Below are 15,277 nucleotides of genomic sequence, written 5' to 3'. Positions count from 1 at the left end.
ACGAAAATGCACACACAACACACAGCCAGTGTGACCGCGGATTTATCTATAAAATATACCGTCTGACCCTCAGAAATATACCGTCTCATGTTCGAAATATACCGTAAGTATACCGAAGAAAAACGAATTTAACCCACTTAACCTCCCTCTATTTATACTGGGCAACTACTTGCGCCGAGCCGTGGAAAATAATACTGTTTTTAAATTCTTGTATATCCATCCAATCCTTCCTCTTTACTTAAAACAACGAAGATGCCTCTCACCTGATTCATTGACCACGAGGATATATACCTTTTCATTTTCGTGGAGTTTTTTTTAATACCCACTGGTCTACAATGGGTTAATCGTGCTCTGAAATCATATTCCTCGATTTTGATATTCGTTTGTAAATTACCAGTTAGCTAAGAACCTCAGCCCTGAACACGGAATTTTATTCGATTGATAGATCAAATTTCTACGAAATTTGTAAGGACTCTCTTCTATTGCAAAATAAGATTTTAACAAAAAAGGTCAAAGTATAAGACCACTAACCATACAGTATACTGTATGGTTTCTTTGTATCGACAGCTGAGCGCGCTTGTTTTCTTAAGAATTTGGAAATTGGTGCTTCGTTTAATTGGTTTTTTCCATCCATTTTCATTCGATTTGTCCATTTTTTAAAATCAGACTAGGCAACATGAAGGAATGTCCATATGGCGAGAAGTGCTACAGAAAGAATCCCATACACTTCGGCGAGTTCTCCCATGCGCATTGTAAGAATATCCCAATTTCTGGCGACTTCGAATTCCTATAAATGTTTTTTTTTTCTGCAGTGGATGCCATTTATGAAAAGGGAAATGGAGGCGGGGACTATGATATACCCGACAAGTACTCTTCAGAACTGATTCACACACAGTTAAAACTCCTGGAGAAGGTCCTACCCAAGCCGGCGACTGGCAAAGCCAAGGAATCCTCTGCTGCAGTGCCTCAAGCACATAGAAATGCTCCATCTACCAGTGATACTGCCTCATCTAGCTCCTTTAACAGTCATGCAAGTACCTCTTCAGCTGCTGCTAGGGACACCTCGAATTTGGCCAAAAAACAGAAACTGGCAGAGCGCAACATCCGGGATTACATTCCCGTCGTCGTGGAGAAGGGAGGAATGGCAAAGAAGCTGGAGCGTGCCGCTCCCTACAATATGTTCCTCACGGCCATCACGGACTCGAAGCCCACGCACCAGGAGCCGCTGAGCGTGACCCTCCAGGAGATACTCGACGAAAGCCTGGGCGAGATCGAGAGCAGCGTCCAAATCAATTTTATGGTGGACATTGGCTGGCTCCTCGGACACTATTACTTTGCAGGAATACTGTAAGATCTACTTGAAACCATTTAATCCATTAAATAATCATTGGTTTATACTTTAGGGACAAACCCCTGTTGGTTCTGTATGGAGACGAATCGCCGGAGCTTTTAGGTATTGGAAAATTCAAGCCCCAGGTGACGGCCATAGGTGTGAAAATGCCCACACCCTTTGCCACATCCCATACCAAGATGATGCTGCTAGGTTATGCTGATGGCTCGATGCGGGTGGTCATCTCCACGGCAAATCTCTACGAGGACGATTGGCATAATCGCACCCAGGGCCTCTGGATAAGTCCGCTTCTTCCAGCATTGTCCGAGGATGCAGATACGGCAGCAGGAGAAAGTCTGACTGGTTTCAGGCAGGATCTCATGCTGTATCTGGTAGAGTACAAGATCAGCCAACTGCAGCCATGGATAGCGCGGATTCGAAAGAGCGATTTCAGTGCCATCAAGTGAGGGATCGTATTTGAAAAAGGATCTAAATTAACTTTCAAATTTCCTCTTTCTTCAGTGTCTTTTTTGTGGGCTCCGTACCTGGCGGCCATCGCGAGGGTTCGGTCCGTGGTCATCCCTGGGGCCATGCCCGTCTGGGCTCGCTGCTGGCCAAGCACGCGACACCCATAGATGATCGCATTCCAGTCGTTTGCCAGAGCTCTAGCATTGGCAGCCTGGGCGCAAATGTGCAGGCCTGGATACAGCAGGACTTTGTCAACAGTCTGCGCAAGGATTCCTCTCCTGGTGGAAAGCTCCGCCAGATGCCACCCTTCAAGATGATTTACCCGAGCTTCAACAACGTTTCCGGCAGTCACGATGGAATGATCGGAGGCGGTTGCCTGCCGTATGGAAAAAACACCAACGACAAGCAGCCGTGGCTCAAAGCCCATTTACAGCAGTGGAAGTCCTCAGATCGTCATCGCTCGCGGGCCATGCCACACATCAAGACTTATTCGCGCTATAATTTAACCGATCAGTCGATCTATTGGTTCGTGTTGACCTCGGCGAATCTCTCTAAGGCGGCCTGGGGCTCCTTTAACAAGAATACGAATCTACAGCCTTGCCTGCGAATTGCCAATTATGAGGCGGGTGTTCTTTTCCTCCCAAGATTTGTGGTCAGTCCGTGCTTAGCCCTGTAAAATGGCAGGCTCTTCATTAATTGATTGTATTTTTCAGACTGGCGAGGATACTTTTCCTTTGGGAAATAATCGTGAGGGGGTGCCAGCCTTTCCATTGCCTTATGATGTACCTCTCACGCCTTACTTGCCCGATGATAAACCATTTTTGATGGATTACCTACAAGGATAAGGTTTATAGCCGGAACTTCTGTTTGAATTTCTGCAATTAAAAGTATTGGTTCATTGGATTCCCAATAACAGAATTTCCGTTTCTATATTTTGTACCAGCGTGAGCTTAAGACATAGCTTATACATAGGATAAGACTTTTTTTTCATGATATATATATATACCGAAAACATAGCATATATTATTATTCTTTATTAAACTATGCCCTTTGAACTAAAATGATATTTTCAAGAAATAAGAGAGATAGATGGTCCAAAAAGGGGGAGAATTTTTACTTCAAGATAAGTTATGGAATTTAAGGATCATGGAGAACTCCACAAAGAGAGTGAATAGAAGATCCGGCGGCTCAATAGGAGGAGGAAGAAACTTCGCATTCCTATATAATGTATATATTTTTAGACCTTTAAGATTATTTTAGATTTTATGCAGGAAAAATGATTTTTGAACCACGCTCACCTAATTTTATTTTCAAAATAAAGCGCCGATAAGTTCTGCCGATAACTACTATCTCTCTTATATGAAATACACTAGCGAGAGAAGCGGTTACACTGCCAGTTTAAAAACCATGTCTAGCTCACACACCTTGCTAATTTTATACTCTTCAAATTATTTTCTTGTATGTTCCAGGAACGCGGAATTCGGGTTATGGCTCTAAATGGCATTTCTACACCGTTTCTACGCTGGTGCATTAGACAAAAGCATCCAAGCAATTCATTTAGTTTAAATAAACAGTCCAATTCGTCAGTATATTTACGATATATTTTTTAAATGAGATGGTATATTTTGGTATATTTCTGATGGTCTGACGTTATTTTTTATCTATAAGTCATCGGTCACACTGCACACAAGAAACAAAAATATTATAATTTTGGGCCCCTACAATTCAAATCAAATTCAGTTTACAGCTAAGTGTTGACTTTCAACGCCGAATAAAAATTAATACAACAAAGTTTTAGACAATATAAAAACGAACACACATACAAGGAGGCATAAACGAAGGCCAAACGGATAATTGGAGATTGGATGATAAGGCAGGCGTGCCGCCGCCAGGTTCCGGGAAAAGTGAACTCTTCTCCGTACCAACGATGTCCCCCGCCTTTCTGACGTTGGTCGCCGTTGTCGTGTGCATACTGTTTCGCATCCTGAACGTGCACAGCCAGCCCCTAAAGCCGAGTGTCTGGTGCCTGGACGAGCAGTTCCTCGATTGCCTCTACAAAATAGCGCCTGTATTAAAAGAGCCGTAAGTACAAGTCGAGATACTTCCAGCAGCACACCGTATACCAGCGCGCCATATTCATACACCCCCTTTGGGCGTCAAACAGGCCCACGCAGGCCTCATTTCCTCCCCACTTATGTATGTACATACACACTTCTTGAGTGCGGAATCAAAACATAACATCAAATGAAAGCTATCTTATGGGACCGAAGCATTTGGTACCCTTGCAGATGCATTTTTCTTATGATAGCCGTATGATATAGTCTGTTCTTTATTGGTAACATGAATGTGGTTGAGATTTAATCAGAAGCAAACAGAAAGAAGTTATTCTTGAAAAGACTTTTCGTACGAACGTTTTTTCTTAACATATGTGATAGTGCTTCAATCCTGCTGCTCACCAATCTTTTGCCAAATCTTTCGAAAATCGTCACATCCTCCGAAAGGGTACCAACATAAATATCCACTGACTCACGCCACCGCCGCTCCGCTCAGCTGTTAACTGTGCCACCCCCTCATCGGTCTTACAGCCAGGCCAAAATGTTGGAAAACTGGAAAGCATAATTATCTCTCGACTGTCGTGCGGCCAGCACTTCAGCGAATTGTTAATAAACTATCTGCAATTATTACAAATTACTACATTCATCATTTGGTTAAGCGAAAGACAATTTTTTAAAATATGGGAATGCTAAAAACCTGCACAGTGGTCGCATTGTAAGAATATCCCAATTTCTGGCGACTTCGAATTCCTATAAATGTTTTTTTATACCCGATACTCAAAATGAGTATTGGGGTATATTAGATTTGTGGTAAAAGTGGATGTGTGTAACGTCCAGAAGGAATCGTTTCCGACCCTATAAAGAATATATATTCTTGATCAGCATCAATAGCCGAGTCGATTGAGCCCTGTCTGTCTGTCCGTCCGTCCGTCTGTCCGTCTGTCCGTCCCCTTCAGCGCCTAATGCTCAAAGACTATAAGAGCTAGAGCAACGATGTTTTGGATCCAGACTTCTGTGATATGTCACTGCTCCAAAAATATTTCAAAACTTTGCCCCGCCCACTTCCGCCCCCACAAAGGGCGAAAATCTGTGGCATCCACAATTTCGACGATACGAGAAAACTAAAAACGCAGAATCGTAGAAGATGACTATATCTTCCAGAGTGCAAAATCTGAACCAGATCGTATAATTATTACAGCCAGAATCACGAAAACAATTTCACTCTTTCTCGCTCTGTCTCACTCTAACACACAGGTTTCATGGTCGGTTTTGCCAATTGCAAAATATGAGTTCAAGGATCTCAGAACCTATAAAAGCCAGAGCAACCAAATTTGGTATCCACACTCCTGTGATATCGAACCTTGACCGTTTCATGTCCAAATTTCGCCACACCCCCTTCCGCCCCCGCAAAGGACGAAAATCTGAGGCAACCACAAATCTCAGAGACTATTAAGGCTAGAGTAACCAAATTTGGTACACACACTCCTTTAAGATGTCACTATAAAACGTATATCTCAGAATTTCGCCCCACCCCCATCCGCTCCCACAAAGGACGAAAATCTGTTGCATCCACAATATTGCAGATTTGAGAAAACTAAAAACGCAGAATCATAGATAATGACCATATCTATTAGATTGCTGAATCTGGATCAGATCAGATCATTTTTATAGCCAAAAGGAACAAATCAATTTGCAGTGGCTACGCAGCGCCCGACGTCACGCTCAGACTGATTTTCTGTCTCTCTCGCACGTACTCTTTGTCGTGTCGTTAAATATTAGCGGCGTCTGCCGGAGGAGAGCCATACTGACTTAGTATCGGGTATAACTCTAGAGTTGCGGTGTCCGCAGCAACTCACAACGTTCCGGCTCGTTTTTTCTGCAGTGGATGCCATTTATGAAAAGGGAAATGGAGGCGGGGACTATGATATACCCGACAAGTACTCTTCAGAACTGATTCACACACAGTTAAAACTCCTGGAGAAGGTCCTACCCAAGCCGGCGACTGGCAAAGCCAAGGAATCCTCTGCTGCAGTGCCTCAAGCACATAGAAATGCTCCATCTACCAGTGACACTGCGTCATCTAGCTCCTTTAACAGTCATGCAAGTACCTCTTCAGCTGCTGCTAGGGACACCTCGAATTTGGCCAAAAAACAGAAACTGGCAGAGCGCAACATCCGGGATTACATTCCCGTCGTCGTGGAGAAGGGAGGAATGGCAAAGAAGCTGGAGCGTGCCGCTCCCTACAATATGTTCCTCACGGCCATCACGGACTCGAAGCCCACGCACCAGGAGCCGCTGAGCGTGACCCTCCAGGAGATACTCGACGAAAGCCTGGGCGAGATCGAGAGCAGCGTCCAAATCAATTTTATGGTGGACATTGGCTGGCTCCTCGGACACTATTACTTTGCAGGAATACTGTAAGATCTACTTGAAACCATTTAATCCATTAAATAATCATTGGTTTATACTTTAGGGACAAACCCCTGTTGGTTCTGTATGGAGACGAATCGCCGGAGCTTTTAGGTATTGGAAAATTCAAGCCCCAGGTGGTGGATAAGTCCGCTTCTTCCAGCATTGTCCGAGGATGCAGATACGGCAGCAGGAGAAAGTCTGACTGGTTTCAGGCAGGATCTCATGCTGTATCTGGTAGAGTACAAGATCAGCCAACTGCAGCCATGGATAGCGCGGATTCGAAAGAGCGATCGTATTTGAAAAAGGATCTAAATTAACTTTCAAATTTCCTCTTTCTTCAGTGTCTTTTTTGTGGGCTCCGTACCTGGCGGCCATCGCGAGGGTTCGGTCCGTGGTCATCCCTGGGGCCATGCCCGTCTGGGCTCGCTGCTGGCCAAGCACGCGACACCCATAGATGATCGCATTCCAGTCGTTTGCCAGAGCTCTAGCATTGGCAGCCTGGGCGCAAATGTGCAGGCCTGGATACAGCAGGACTTTGTCAACAGTCTGCGCAAGGATTCCTCTCCTGGTGGAAAGCTCCGCCAGATGCCACCCTTCAAGATGATTTACCCGAGCTTCAACAACGTTTCCGGCAGTCACGATGGAATGATCGGAGGCGGTTGCCTGCCGTATGGAAAAAACACCAACGACAAGCAGCCGTGGCTCAAAGCCCATTTACAGCAGTGGAAGTCCTCAGATCGTCATCGCTCGCGGGCCATGCCACACATCAAGACTTATTCGCGCTATAATTTAACCGATCAGTCGATCTATTGGTTCGTGTTGACCTCGGCGAATCTCTCTAAGGCGGCCTGGGGCTCCTTTAACAAGAATACGAATCTACAGCCTTGCCTGCGAATTGCCAATTATGAGGCGGGTGTTCTTTTCCTCCCAAGATTTGTGGTCAGTCCGTGCTTAGCCCTGTAAAATGGCAGGCTCTTCATTAATTGATTGTATTTTTCAGACTGGCGAGGATACTTTTCCTTTGGGAAATAATCGTGAGGGGGTGCCAGCCTTTCCATTGCCTTATGATGTACCTCTCACGCCTTACTTGCCCGATGATAAACCATTTTTGATGGATTACCTACAAGGATAAGGTTTATAGCCGGAACTTCTGTTTGAATTTCTGCAATTAAAAGTATTGGTTCATTGGATTCCCAATAACAGAATTTCCGTTTCTATATTTTGTACCAGCGTGAGCTTAAGACATAGCTTATACATAGGATAAGACTTTTTTTTCATGATATATATATATACCGAAAACATAGCATATATTATTATTCTTTATTAAACTATGCCCTTTGAACTAAAATGATATTTTCAAGAAATAAGAGAGATAGATGGTCCAAAAAGGGGGAGAATTTTTACTTCAAGATAAGTTATGGAATTTAAGGATCATGGAGAACTCCACAAAGAGAGTGAATAGAAGATCCGGCGGCTCAATAGGAGGAGGAAGAAACTTCGCATTCCTATATAATGTATATATTTTTAGACCTTTAAGATTATTTTAGATTTTATGCAGGAAAAATGATTTTTGAACCACGCTCACCTAATTTTATTTTCAAAATAAAGCGCCGATAAGTTCTGCCGATAACTACTATCTCTCTTATATGAAATACACTAGCGAGAGAAGCGGTTACACTGCCAGTTTAAAAACCATGTCTAGCTCACACACCTTGCTAATTTTATACTCTTCAAATTATTTTCTTGTATGTTCCAGGAACGCGGAATTCGGGTTATGGCTCTAAATGGCATTTCTACACCGTTTCTACGCTGGTGCATTAGACAAAAGCATCCAAGCAATTCATTTAGTTTAAATAAACAGTCCAATTCGTCAGTATATTTACGATATATTTTTTAAATGAGATGGTATATTTTGGTATATTTCTGATGGTCTGACGTTATTTTTTATCTATAAGTCATCGGTCACACTGCACACAAGAAACAAAAATATTATAATTTTGGGCCCCTACAATTCAAATCAAATTCAGTTTACAGCTAAGTGTTGACTTTCAACGCCGAATAAAAATTAATACAACAAAGTTTTAGACAATATAAAAACGAACACACATACAAGGAGGCATAAACGAAGGCCAAACGGATAATTGGAGATTGGATGATAAGGCAGGCGTGCCGCCGCCAGGTTCCGGGAAAAGTGAACTCTTCTCCGTACCAACGATGTCCCCCGCCTTTCTGACGTTGGTCGCCGTTGTCGTGTGCATACTGTTTCGCATCCTGAACGTGCACAGCCAGCCCCTAAAGCCGAGTGTCTGGTGCCTGGACGAGCAGTTCCTCGATTGCCTCTACAAAATAGCGCCTGTATTAAAAGAGCCGTAAGTACAAGTCGAGATACTTCCAGCAGCACACCGTATACCAGCGCGCCATATTCATACACCCCCTTTGGGCGTCAAACAGGCCCACGCAGGCCTCATTTCCTCCCCACTTATGTATGTACATACACACTTCTTGAGTGCGGAATCAAAACATAACATCAAATGAAAGCTATCTTATGGGACCGAAGCATTTGGTACCCTTGCAGATGCATTTTTCTTATGATAGCCGTATGATATAGTCTGTTCTTTATTGGTAACATGAATGTGGTTGAGATTTAATCAGAAGCAAACAGAAAGAAGTTATTCTTGAAAAGACTTTTCGTACGAACGTTTTTTCTTAACATATGTGATAGTGCTTCAATCCTGCTGCTCACCAATCTTTTGCCAAATCTTTCGAAAATCGTCACATCCTCCGAAAGGGTACCAACATAAATATCCACTGACTCACGCCACCGCCGCTCCGCTCAGCTGTTAACTGTGCCACCCCCTCATCGGTCTTACAGCCAGGCCAAAATGTTGGAAAACTGGAAAGCATAATTATCTCTCGACTGTCGTGCGGCCAGCACTTCAGCGAATTGTTAATAAACTATCTGCAATTATTACAAATTACTACATTCATCATTTGGTTAAGCGAAAGACAATTTTTTAAAATATGGGAATGCTAAAAACCTGTACAGTGGTCTCCCTTGGCCTCAACCCTAGTTATAGAATGTTGTAAAATACTTTCTAAGTGCGCTTGGAAATGGAAAAAATGGAAATTTCTTCGGTGTTTTATTTTACTTTTATTCATTAAGTCTGCCGAATTGCTTTGAGTCAACTAAGAGCAATAAAAGCCCAAGCCAATTTCAACCAGAAACTAAAAGTGCTTGGTTTATGGAGATGTATCAAATTATATATTCAACATTTTTTTTTTCTTATTTCACAATTCATTGAAAATTGCCAATTTTTTAAGTTAAGCCATCACTGTATTATTCAATGCACAAAACACATCACTTTCCCAGGCAAACATTTTCACATTGTAAATGAATCATTAAAAGTAATTACTCAATTTAACATGTTGACGTTCCTTGCCGCTTAAATATTTAATGAATCTTTTCAGTATCTCTACTGATAAGTTTTTGGCGATAGTCGATAGTATATATGTACATATCTGTCATGTAATCAACTGCTTTTGCGGTTTTATTGATTGTCTGCATTTGCTTTTATTGACAGATATTTTCACTATCAGATTTCAGTATTCAATATTGTAACCACAACTGTGTGCGAGAAATGTCATTGTAGGCATGTGCGCTTATATGGTACGGCCGGATAATTATAGACTTCTTGAGGTTTACGTTATCGCTTGAATAATAACCCCTGACTCAGAAGAGTCAAGATTCAGTCTTACATACATATGTATGTATGTACATCTGTATGTATAAGTACATATGTACTAAGAATAGTGTACATAGAAATGTGCCAATAGGTTATCAATATTAAACATTTTTATAAAATATTATTTTAAGGTAATTTTTCTTGCAAACGGTATCTTAAAGACTAACATTTTCCGTTGGTTGTTTTGGGCGTACGCCTGAAAATTTCACGCCGTGTTTTATCTCTGGTAAATCCGTAAATGTTTTTGGCATTTCTTTTTCCCTGTCGCTGTCCAATCGGAAAAAGTAAATGGAATTTTGTTTAATCTTTTTCGGACAATTTTTTGCTTTTATTTGCTCTGTGTCTGCCAGAAATCGCGATAAGCTTGAGCTCTCTACCAAAGTCCACATCCATAATTACGCAGTGGGCTAAGAAAATAGCGACGACTAACGCCTAGCAACCGCATACGGTACGATACGAGGAGTATTCCGCGTAGCGCTATGACCCGCATCAATCAACCAACGTGGGGCGGGGTATCGCGTGGGAGTTTTCCATCAGGAAAATACCCATGGAATAGAGTAACTGGAAATGTACAAATGTGCGCTCGTATCTATCAAATATACGGAAAAAATCATTAGCTTAATATCCTTGTCTGTCCTTATGAACACCTGAAACTTTGAGGATTATGAGTGGTAGAATGGCTTTTCTAAAATTTGAGTGTACATGTGTGTAGTTTGTTTTTATTTCATTTGGGAATTTCCGAGTACTCTTCGTTCCACTTTTGTATAGAATTTGAGTACATATGAACCTTTGCGCATACAGAAAATTGTTAAAAATAATATTTTAAGTTTTAAATATCGCGCAAGGCATATTAGTATCACCCTTCAAAGATTTGTAAAGATGGCACATACATATTTGTATGTACATATGTATATATGAATATGAATGAGAAGTTAACAGAAATGGAAACAAAATTATCGTTTCTTTATGAGTGAGGTCTGGACCTGTTCGCACCTGTTGAACTGCCATTAAATTGCTTTCTTGTTAATTTGTTCCCAAGTTTTTTTTTTATTTTTATTAAGGGATAGAGCCGATAGCCCATAGTCGAAATACGAACAAAATCATTTTGGTATGATTTATTTCTGATAACAAAAATGCCGGCTATGCACTATGAATTTTCTCAGTTCCCCTTGAACATTTATATATAGAACGTACAATGTAGATTGTTTTTCAAATGCCGGCGGGATGCCGGGTGCTACCTGTTTTTCCCGCTTTGGCGCATTGCCCAGACTTTTGTTTAACAACAAAGATTACGTAAGCAGAATACTGATGGGTTGGTCACCGGTCTCCCTGCCCTCTCTCTTTCTCTACACCATTATAATTCTCACGTTCTATTTTCAAAAGAATAAACGGGTTGGAAGATGATTTCAGGTACAAAGCTCGGGTGTCTCTGCCACTCGGACACTCTTTCCCTCTCTCTCCTGATTAACTGCTGCCTTGGCACAGTGGGTTGCAAAAATAACAACAACAATTGCTGAATAATACTGAAAGGGGTGCGACATGATGAGTCATATGCGCTTTTATACCCTTGTATAGAGGGAATTCTGGGTTTTGCCAGTGTTTTGGCTAGGCAGAGAATTTTTATCTGACTGAGACATGGTCTAAACGTTTATTTTTTCTGCCAAAGGTAAATGTAAAAATGTTGGAAAAATGAATCAAAATCAAATCAATCATAAACCAGGCCAAGGGTGTCTAAGGTGTCGGTCCCCTAAAACTACCTTATCTTTTCTGTTCTAGTTGTTTATTTCTTTTGGCATGTACATATGCTTTTATTTTTTACTGTCGTCGCGAAGTGATGACATTAAACTTGCCAGCTCTGGAAATAATTGCAGCTGTTTCTAGCAAAGACATTTTACCAGAACATTACGATACTTTACGACACCGTAAATAATGTATGTATGTGCTAACGTATGTAAATGTGCTTTTAATTAAATGATGAATATTTGATGAAAATTGATTAGAGTTGGGGAAAATGCAGGATAGAAAATGATTAAAAATGTATTGCGAGTCGAGCACATTTGTGCATGTTCCCAGAGTAGCTACGCCCCCATCCGCCGACCCTACCGCTCTCTCTAAAATTTCATTTTGATTGATAATAATTGAATGGTAAGCGTTACTTGAAATAGATGGCACACACAATGGAAACACAAATTGTTGCACGTTTTTGCACGCCTGACAACAATGGCCCTGATTTCAGGTCGTCTCTTTCTCTCGCCTCTATCTCTCTCTGTCGCTCAATTAGGTTCAATTGATTCTAATGCGGTTTGGGCTTTAGAATTCTATCTTTTGTAGCTTTATTTTTGTCTCTTTAGCTTTAGTATATAAATCCCCCATGATTCTAGATTCTGGCCACAAATCAAAAGATGATTATAAATAATCAAATTTGGCAAATAGCCTGGAAATAAATTGCATTCATTCATTGCACAAAGTCAAGGTCCAAAAAATGAAACCAAAAACAGCAAAAAATCCAAAAAAGCATGATGCATCGGCCGGGAATCGAACCCGGGCCGCCCGCGTGGCAGGCGAGCATTCTACCACTGAACCACCGATGCTTGTGTAGGTTTGAAGGCCAAATGTGAACTTAGAAAAATGGCCAACGAAGCAGATAGAAAATGTATGTATTTTTTTCCGATTTTTCCAGCTATGTACCTCCGCGACTCTGGGGCTTTAGTGGTCATGTGCAAACGGTTTTGCACAGCATTGTTGGACGAGTACGTTGCCCGTGGCCCTTGGGAGAGCGGGTCTATCTCTCCCTGCGTGATGGCTCCACATTAACCTACGACCTTTACCAGCCCCTCCACGAGCAAGAGGGTAAGCATAACCATCAATCAATTTTCTTTTCATATCTTAAACTCTGGTTACCCTTTCTAGACGATATAACCGTGGCCATTTGTCCCGGCATAGCTAACAGCTCGGAATCGGTTTACATACGAACCTTTGTTCACTTGGCTCAATGCAATGGCTATCGCTGTGCGGTACTGAATCACATTGGAGCTCTGCGCAGTGTCCAGGTTACATCGACACGCATCTTTACTTATGGCCACACCGAGGATTTCGCCGCCATGGTGGAAAATTTGCATCAGAAATATTGTCAGAGTCGAATTGTAGCGGTCGGATTTAGTTTGGGCGGAAATCTGGTCACCAAATACATGGGCGAGATGCAGAAGCTCAAGCCACTCAGCGTCATCGGTGGCATATCCATATGCCAGGGCTACAATGCTGTAGAGTGAGTGGGGGTGAAATTACGATTATAGAACTAAACGAATCTAATCTTTAATTCCCTTTTTTAGGGGAACCAAATGGTTGCTGAATTGGCAAAACTTCCGACGCTTCTACCTATACATTATGACGGAGAATGTGAAGAGTATTATCCTGCGACATCGCCACATCCTGCTCTCCGATGAGGTCAAGACACGTCATAATCTGAACGAGCGCGAAATAATTGCAGCGGCAACTTTGCCAGAACTGGATGAGGCCTACACAAGGAAGGTCTATAATTTTGGCTCCATCCAGGAACTGTACAAATGGAGCTCCTCGCTGTTCTACTTTGATACAATAGAGAAGCCGATGATATTTATAAATGCTAGGGATGATCCATTGATACCAGAGGAGTTGTTGCTGCCCATCAAGGAGTATGCAAGTGAGTACCAGAAATAGTGTATGAATATGAAGAACATTGTATGGAATCTTTTTGATTCGTAGTTCGTTATCCATTAGAACATATATATCTAACATCTTAATCGGCTTATCAGATACAACGAAAAAGTGGGCCTACAACTCTTTGGCGCCCAACTTTAAATATAACTGTCAATTCAGTGTTGTGTAACATATGATAGCTAAAGATAGCTAAAACAAGGTTGTGTGTGTGCTCTATCTGCCATAAGTTGGCATTCTGCGCCACCCCATCAACAAGCAGCCGTGGCCGAGCGGTTAAGGCGTCTGACTAGAAATCAGATTCCCTCTGGGAGCGTAGGTTCGAATCCTACCGGCTGCGTATTGGGAACATTTTTTAGGGCCCGACTTTTTTTCGTTTTAATGTTTCTATGTTTATAATACTAATTTTTGTTGTTTTTTTTTTTAATTATTACAGTCACACGACAGAATACAGCCTACGTAGAGGTGGCCCATGGCGGACATCTGGGCTTCTACGAGGGCGGTTTCCTTTACCCGAATCCCGTCACCTGGCTGGATCGCACACTGGTGGCCATGGTGGGATCGCTGGTGATGATGCACGCTGATCTGGGCAAGGGCAACACAAAACTATAAAAAGTTTTTGCGTGAAAATCGGATGCCGCTATCTAAATGAATCTTAATCAAAGGGAGAAACCGAACGGAAACAAATAGAACTTACATATAATAATTGATGTGAAGCAACTTAAATTATCACCAATGGAAACAGGAAAACCAAAATTGATGTATACTTTTGTAAAGTGCATTTAAAAATGAGAATAATTTATTACCAGAATGTTTTGAACAGTTTATGGGTCAACATTAACGTTTTATGAAATTTCGAAAAGCCAAGCATATAATGTGTCACCCCAACTTATATTTTAGTTAGTTTATTGATGTAATACGTATGTACCCATGTACTTATAAGCGAAATTCCTATTTATTAGCATTCTAATTTCTAATCCCGCAGGGTGTAAAATATTTTTTATATGGCGACTGTACACAAGACACATACACATACCACATACCAGACACACACGATATTCATATATTTGATGCCAGTAATTATAAATTATAAGTCCCCAGTCGAAAACGCACAAACACTCGCACCATATAAAATAGAACAACCAAATGCCTTATTGTAGACTTCGTTTTATATAAGTGTATATGATTTTTGAATAATTTTATATCATTTTGTACTACGATGCATTTCGAGTCAAAGAAAGAAACCAAAAAGAAAGTTCGCCCAACGATGGCTACGATTTTGTGTACTTTTTCTGATCTTTACCAGTTGTTAGTCGCAGACAAGATTTGTTTGTGTTACAGTGTTTGCAAAAAGTGTGTGAGCAATGAAAAATACATATGTAAGTATATGAGTGTATTTATAAATGTATTTGTAAATGTGTATTTATAAATGGGTATGTAAATTTATGAATAAATAACAGTTGACTAAACAGTAAAGCTTTTAAACGAGTGGAATATTTCAATGGAACATTTAAACTATATGTGTATATATATGCACATATGTGCATCGCTATTTATGCCATTTTTACCACATATGC

At 41.3% G+C, this 15,277-nt stretch overlaps 2 protein-coding genes, 2 non-coding genes and 1 pseudogene across 6 annotated transcripts; 4 read left to right on the top strand and 1 right to left on the bottom strand.

Moving 5' to 3' along the window:
- Nucleotides 1–82: 82 nt before the first annotated feature.
- Nucleotides 83–2,824, top strand: LOC6603925 (probable tyrosyl-DNA phosphodiesterase). Of its 2 annotated transcripts, none has more exons than XM_026987490.1 (6): nt 83–103; nt 667–752; nt 813–1,347; nt 1,404–1,793; nt 1,853–2,450; nt 2,512–2,824. In XM_026987490.1, exons 2-6 carry the CDS (start codon nt 677–679, stop codon nt 2,641–2,643), a joined length of 1,731 nt encoding a protein of 576 aa, XP_026843291.1. In that variant the 5' UTR covers nt 83–103; nt 667–676; the 3' UTR covers nt 2,644–2,824. The 2 variants fall into 2 exon arrangements, with proteins under 2 accessions (XP_026843291.1, XP_026843290.1); XM_026987489.1 differs by lacking the exon at nt 83–103 and adding an exon at nt 419–465.
- Nucleotides 2,825–3,725: 901 nt separating this feature from the next.
- LOC113565436 lies at nt 3,726–7,579 on the top strand (annotated as a pseudogene).
- A 730-nt stretch (nt 7,580–8,309) lies between these two features.
- On the top strand, nt 8,310–14,955 carry LOC6596303 (abhydrolase domain-containing protein 2). 2 transcript variants are annotated; one of them, XM_002021439.2, is made up of 5 exons: nt 8,312–8,633; nt 12,688–12,857; nt 12,918–13,272; nt 13,337–13,686; nt 14,137–14,955. In XM_002021439.2, exons 1-5 carry the CDS (start codon nt 8,479–8,481, stop codon nt 14,310–14,312), a joined length of 1,206 nt encoding a protein of 401 aa, XP_002021475.1. In that variant the 5' UTR covers nt 8,312–8,478; the 3' UTR covers nt 14,313–14,955. The 2 variants fall into 2 exon arrangements, with proteins under 2 accessions (XP_026843502.1, XP_002021475.1); XM_026987701.1 differs by having other exon boundaries at nt 8,310–8,633; nt 12,688–13,272.
- Nucleotides 12,528–12,598, bottom strand: Trnag-gcc. The gene has a single exon. It is a non-coding gene; the product is annotated as a tRNA-Gly (tRNA).
- Trnas-aga lies at nt 13,959–14,040 on the top strand. Its single transcript has one exon. It is a non-coding gene; the product is annotated as a tRNA-Ser (tRNA).
- Nucleotides 14,956–15,277: the final 322 nt, after the last annotated feature.

The sequence above is a fragment of the Drosophila persimilis genome, unplaced genomic scaffold (genome assembly GCF_003286085.1).
Source record: "Drosophila persimilis strain 14011-0111.01,24,50 unplaced genomic scaffold, DperRS2 tig00000124-arrow-pilon, whole genome shotgun sequence".
NCBI lineage: Eukaryota > Metazoa > Arthropoda > Insecta > Diptera > Drosophilidae > Drosophila > Drosophila persimilis.
This window is presented reverse-complemented; position numbering and strand designations above follow the sequence as displayed.

What these genes read in the sequence shown, in the direction of transcription:
- LOC6603925 (XM_026987490.1), top strand. Translation starts at nt 677, where the DNA reads ATGAAGGAATGTCCATATGGCGAGAAGTGCTACAGAAAGAATCCCATA. An exon ending in TATTACTTTGCAGGAATACT is followed by an intron (nt 1,348 to 1,403) that starts GTAAGATCTACT and finishes TTTATACTTTAG; the next exon opens with GGACAAACCCCTGTTGGTTC. An exon ending in AGCGATTTCAGTGCCATCAA is followed by an intron (nt 1,794 to 1,852) that starts GTGAGGGATCGT and finishes CTCTTTCTTCAG; the next exon opens with TGTCTTTTTTGTGGGCTCCG.
- LOC6596303 (XM_026987701.1), top strand. Translation starts at nt 8,479, where the DNA reads ATGTCCCCCGCCTTTCTGACGTTGGTCGCCGTTGTCGTGTGCATACTG. An exon ending in GCGCCTGTATTAAAAGAGCC is followed by an intron (nt 8,634 to 12,687) that starts GTAAGTACAAGT and finishes CGATTTTTCCAG; the next exon opens with CTATGTACCTCCGCGACTCT. An exon ending in CAGGGCTACAATGCTGTAGA is followed by an intron (nt 13,273 to 13,336) that starts GTGAGTGGGGGT and finishes TCCCTTTTTTAG; the next exon opens with GGGAACCAAATGGTTGCTGA.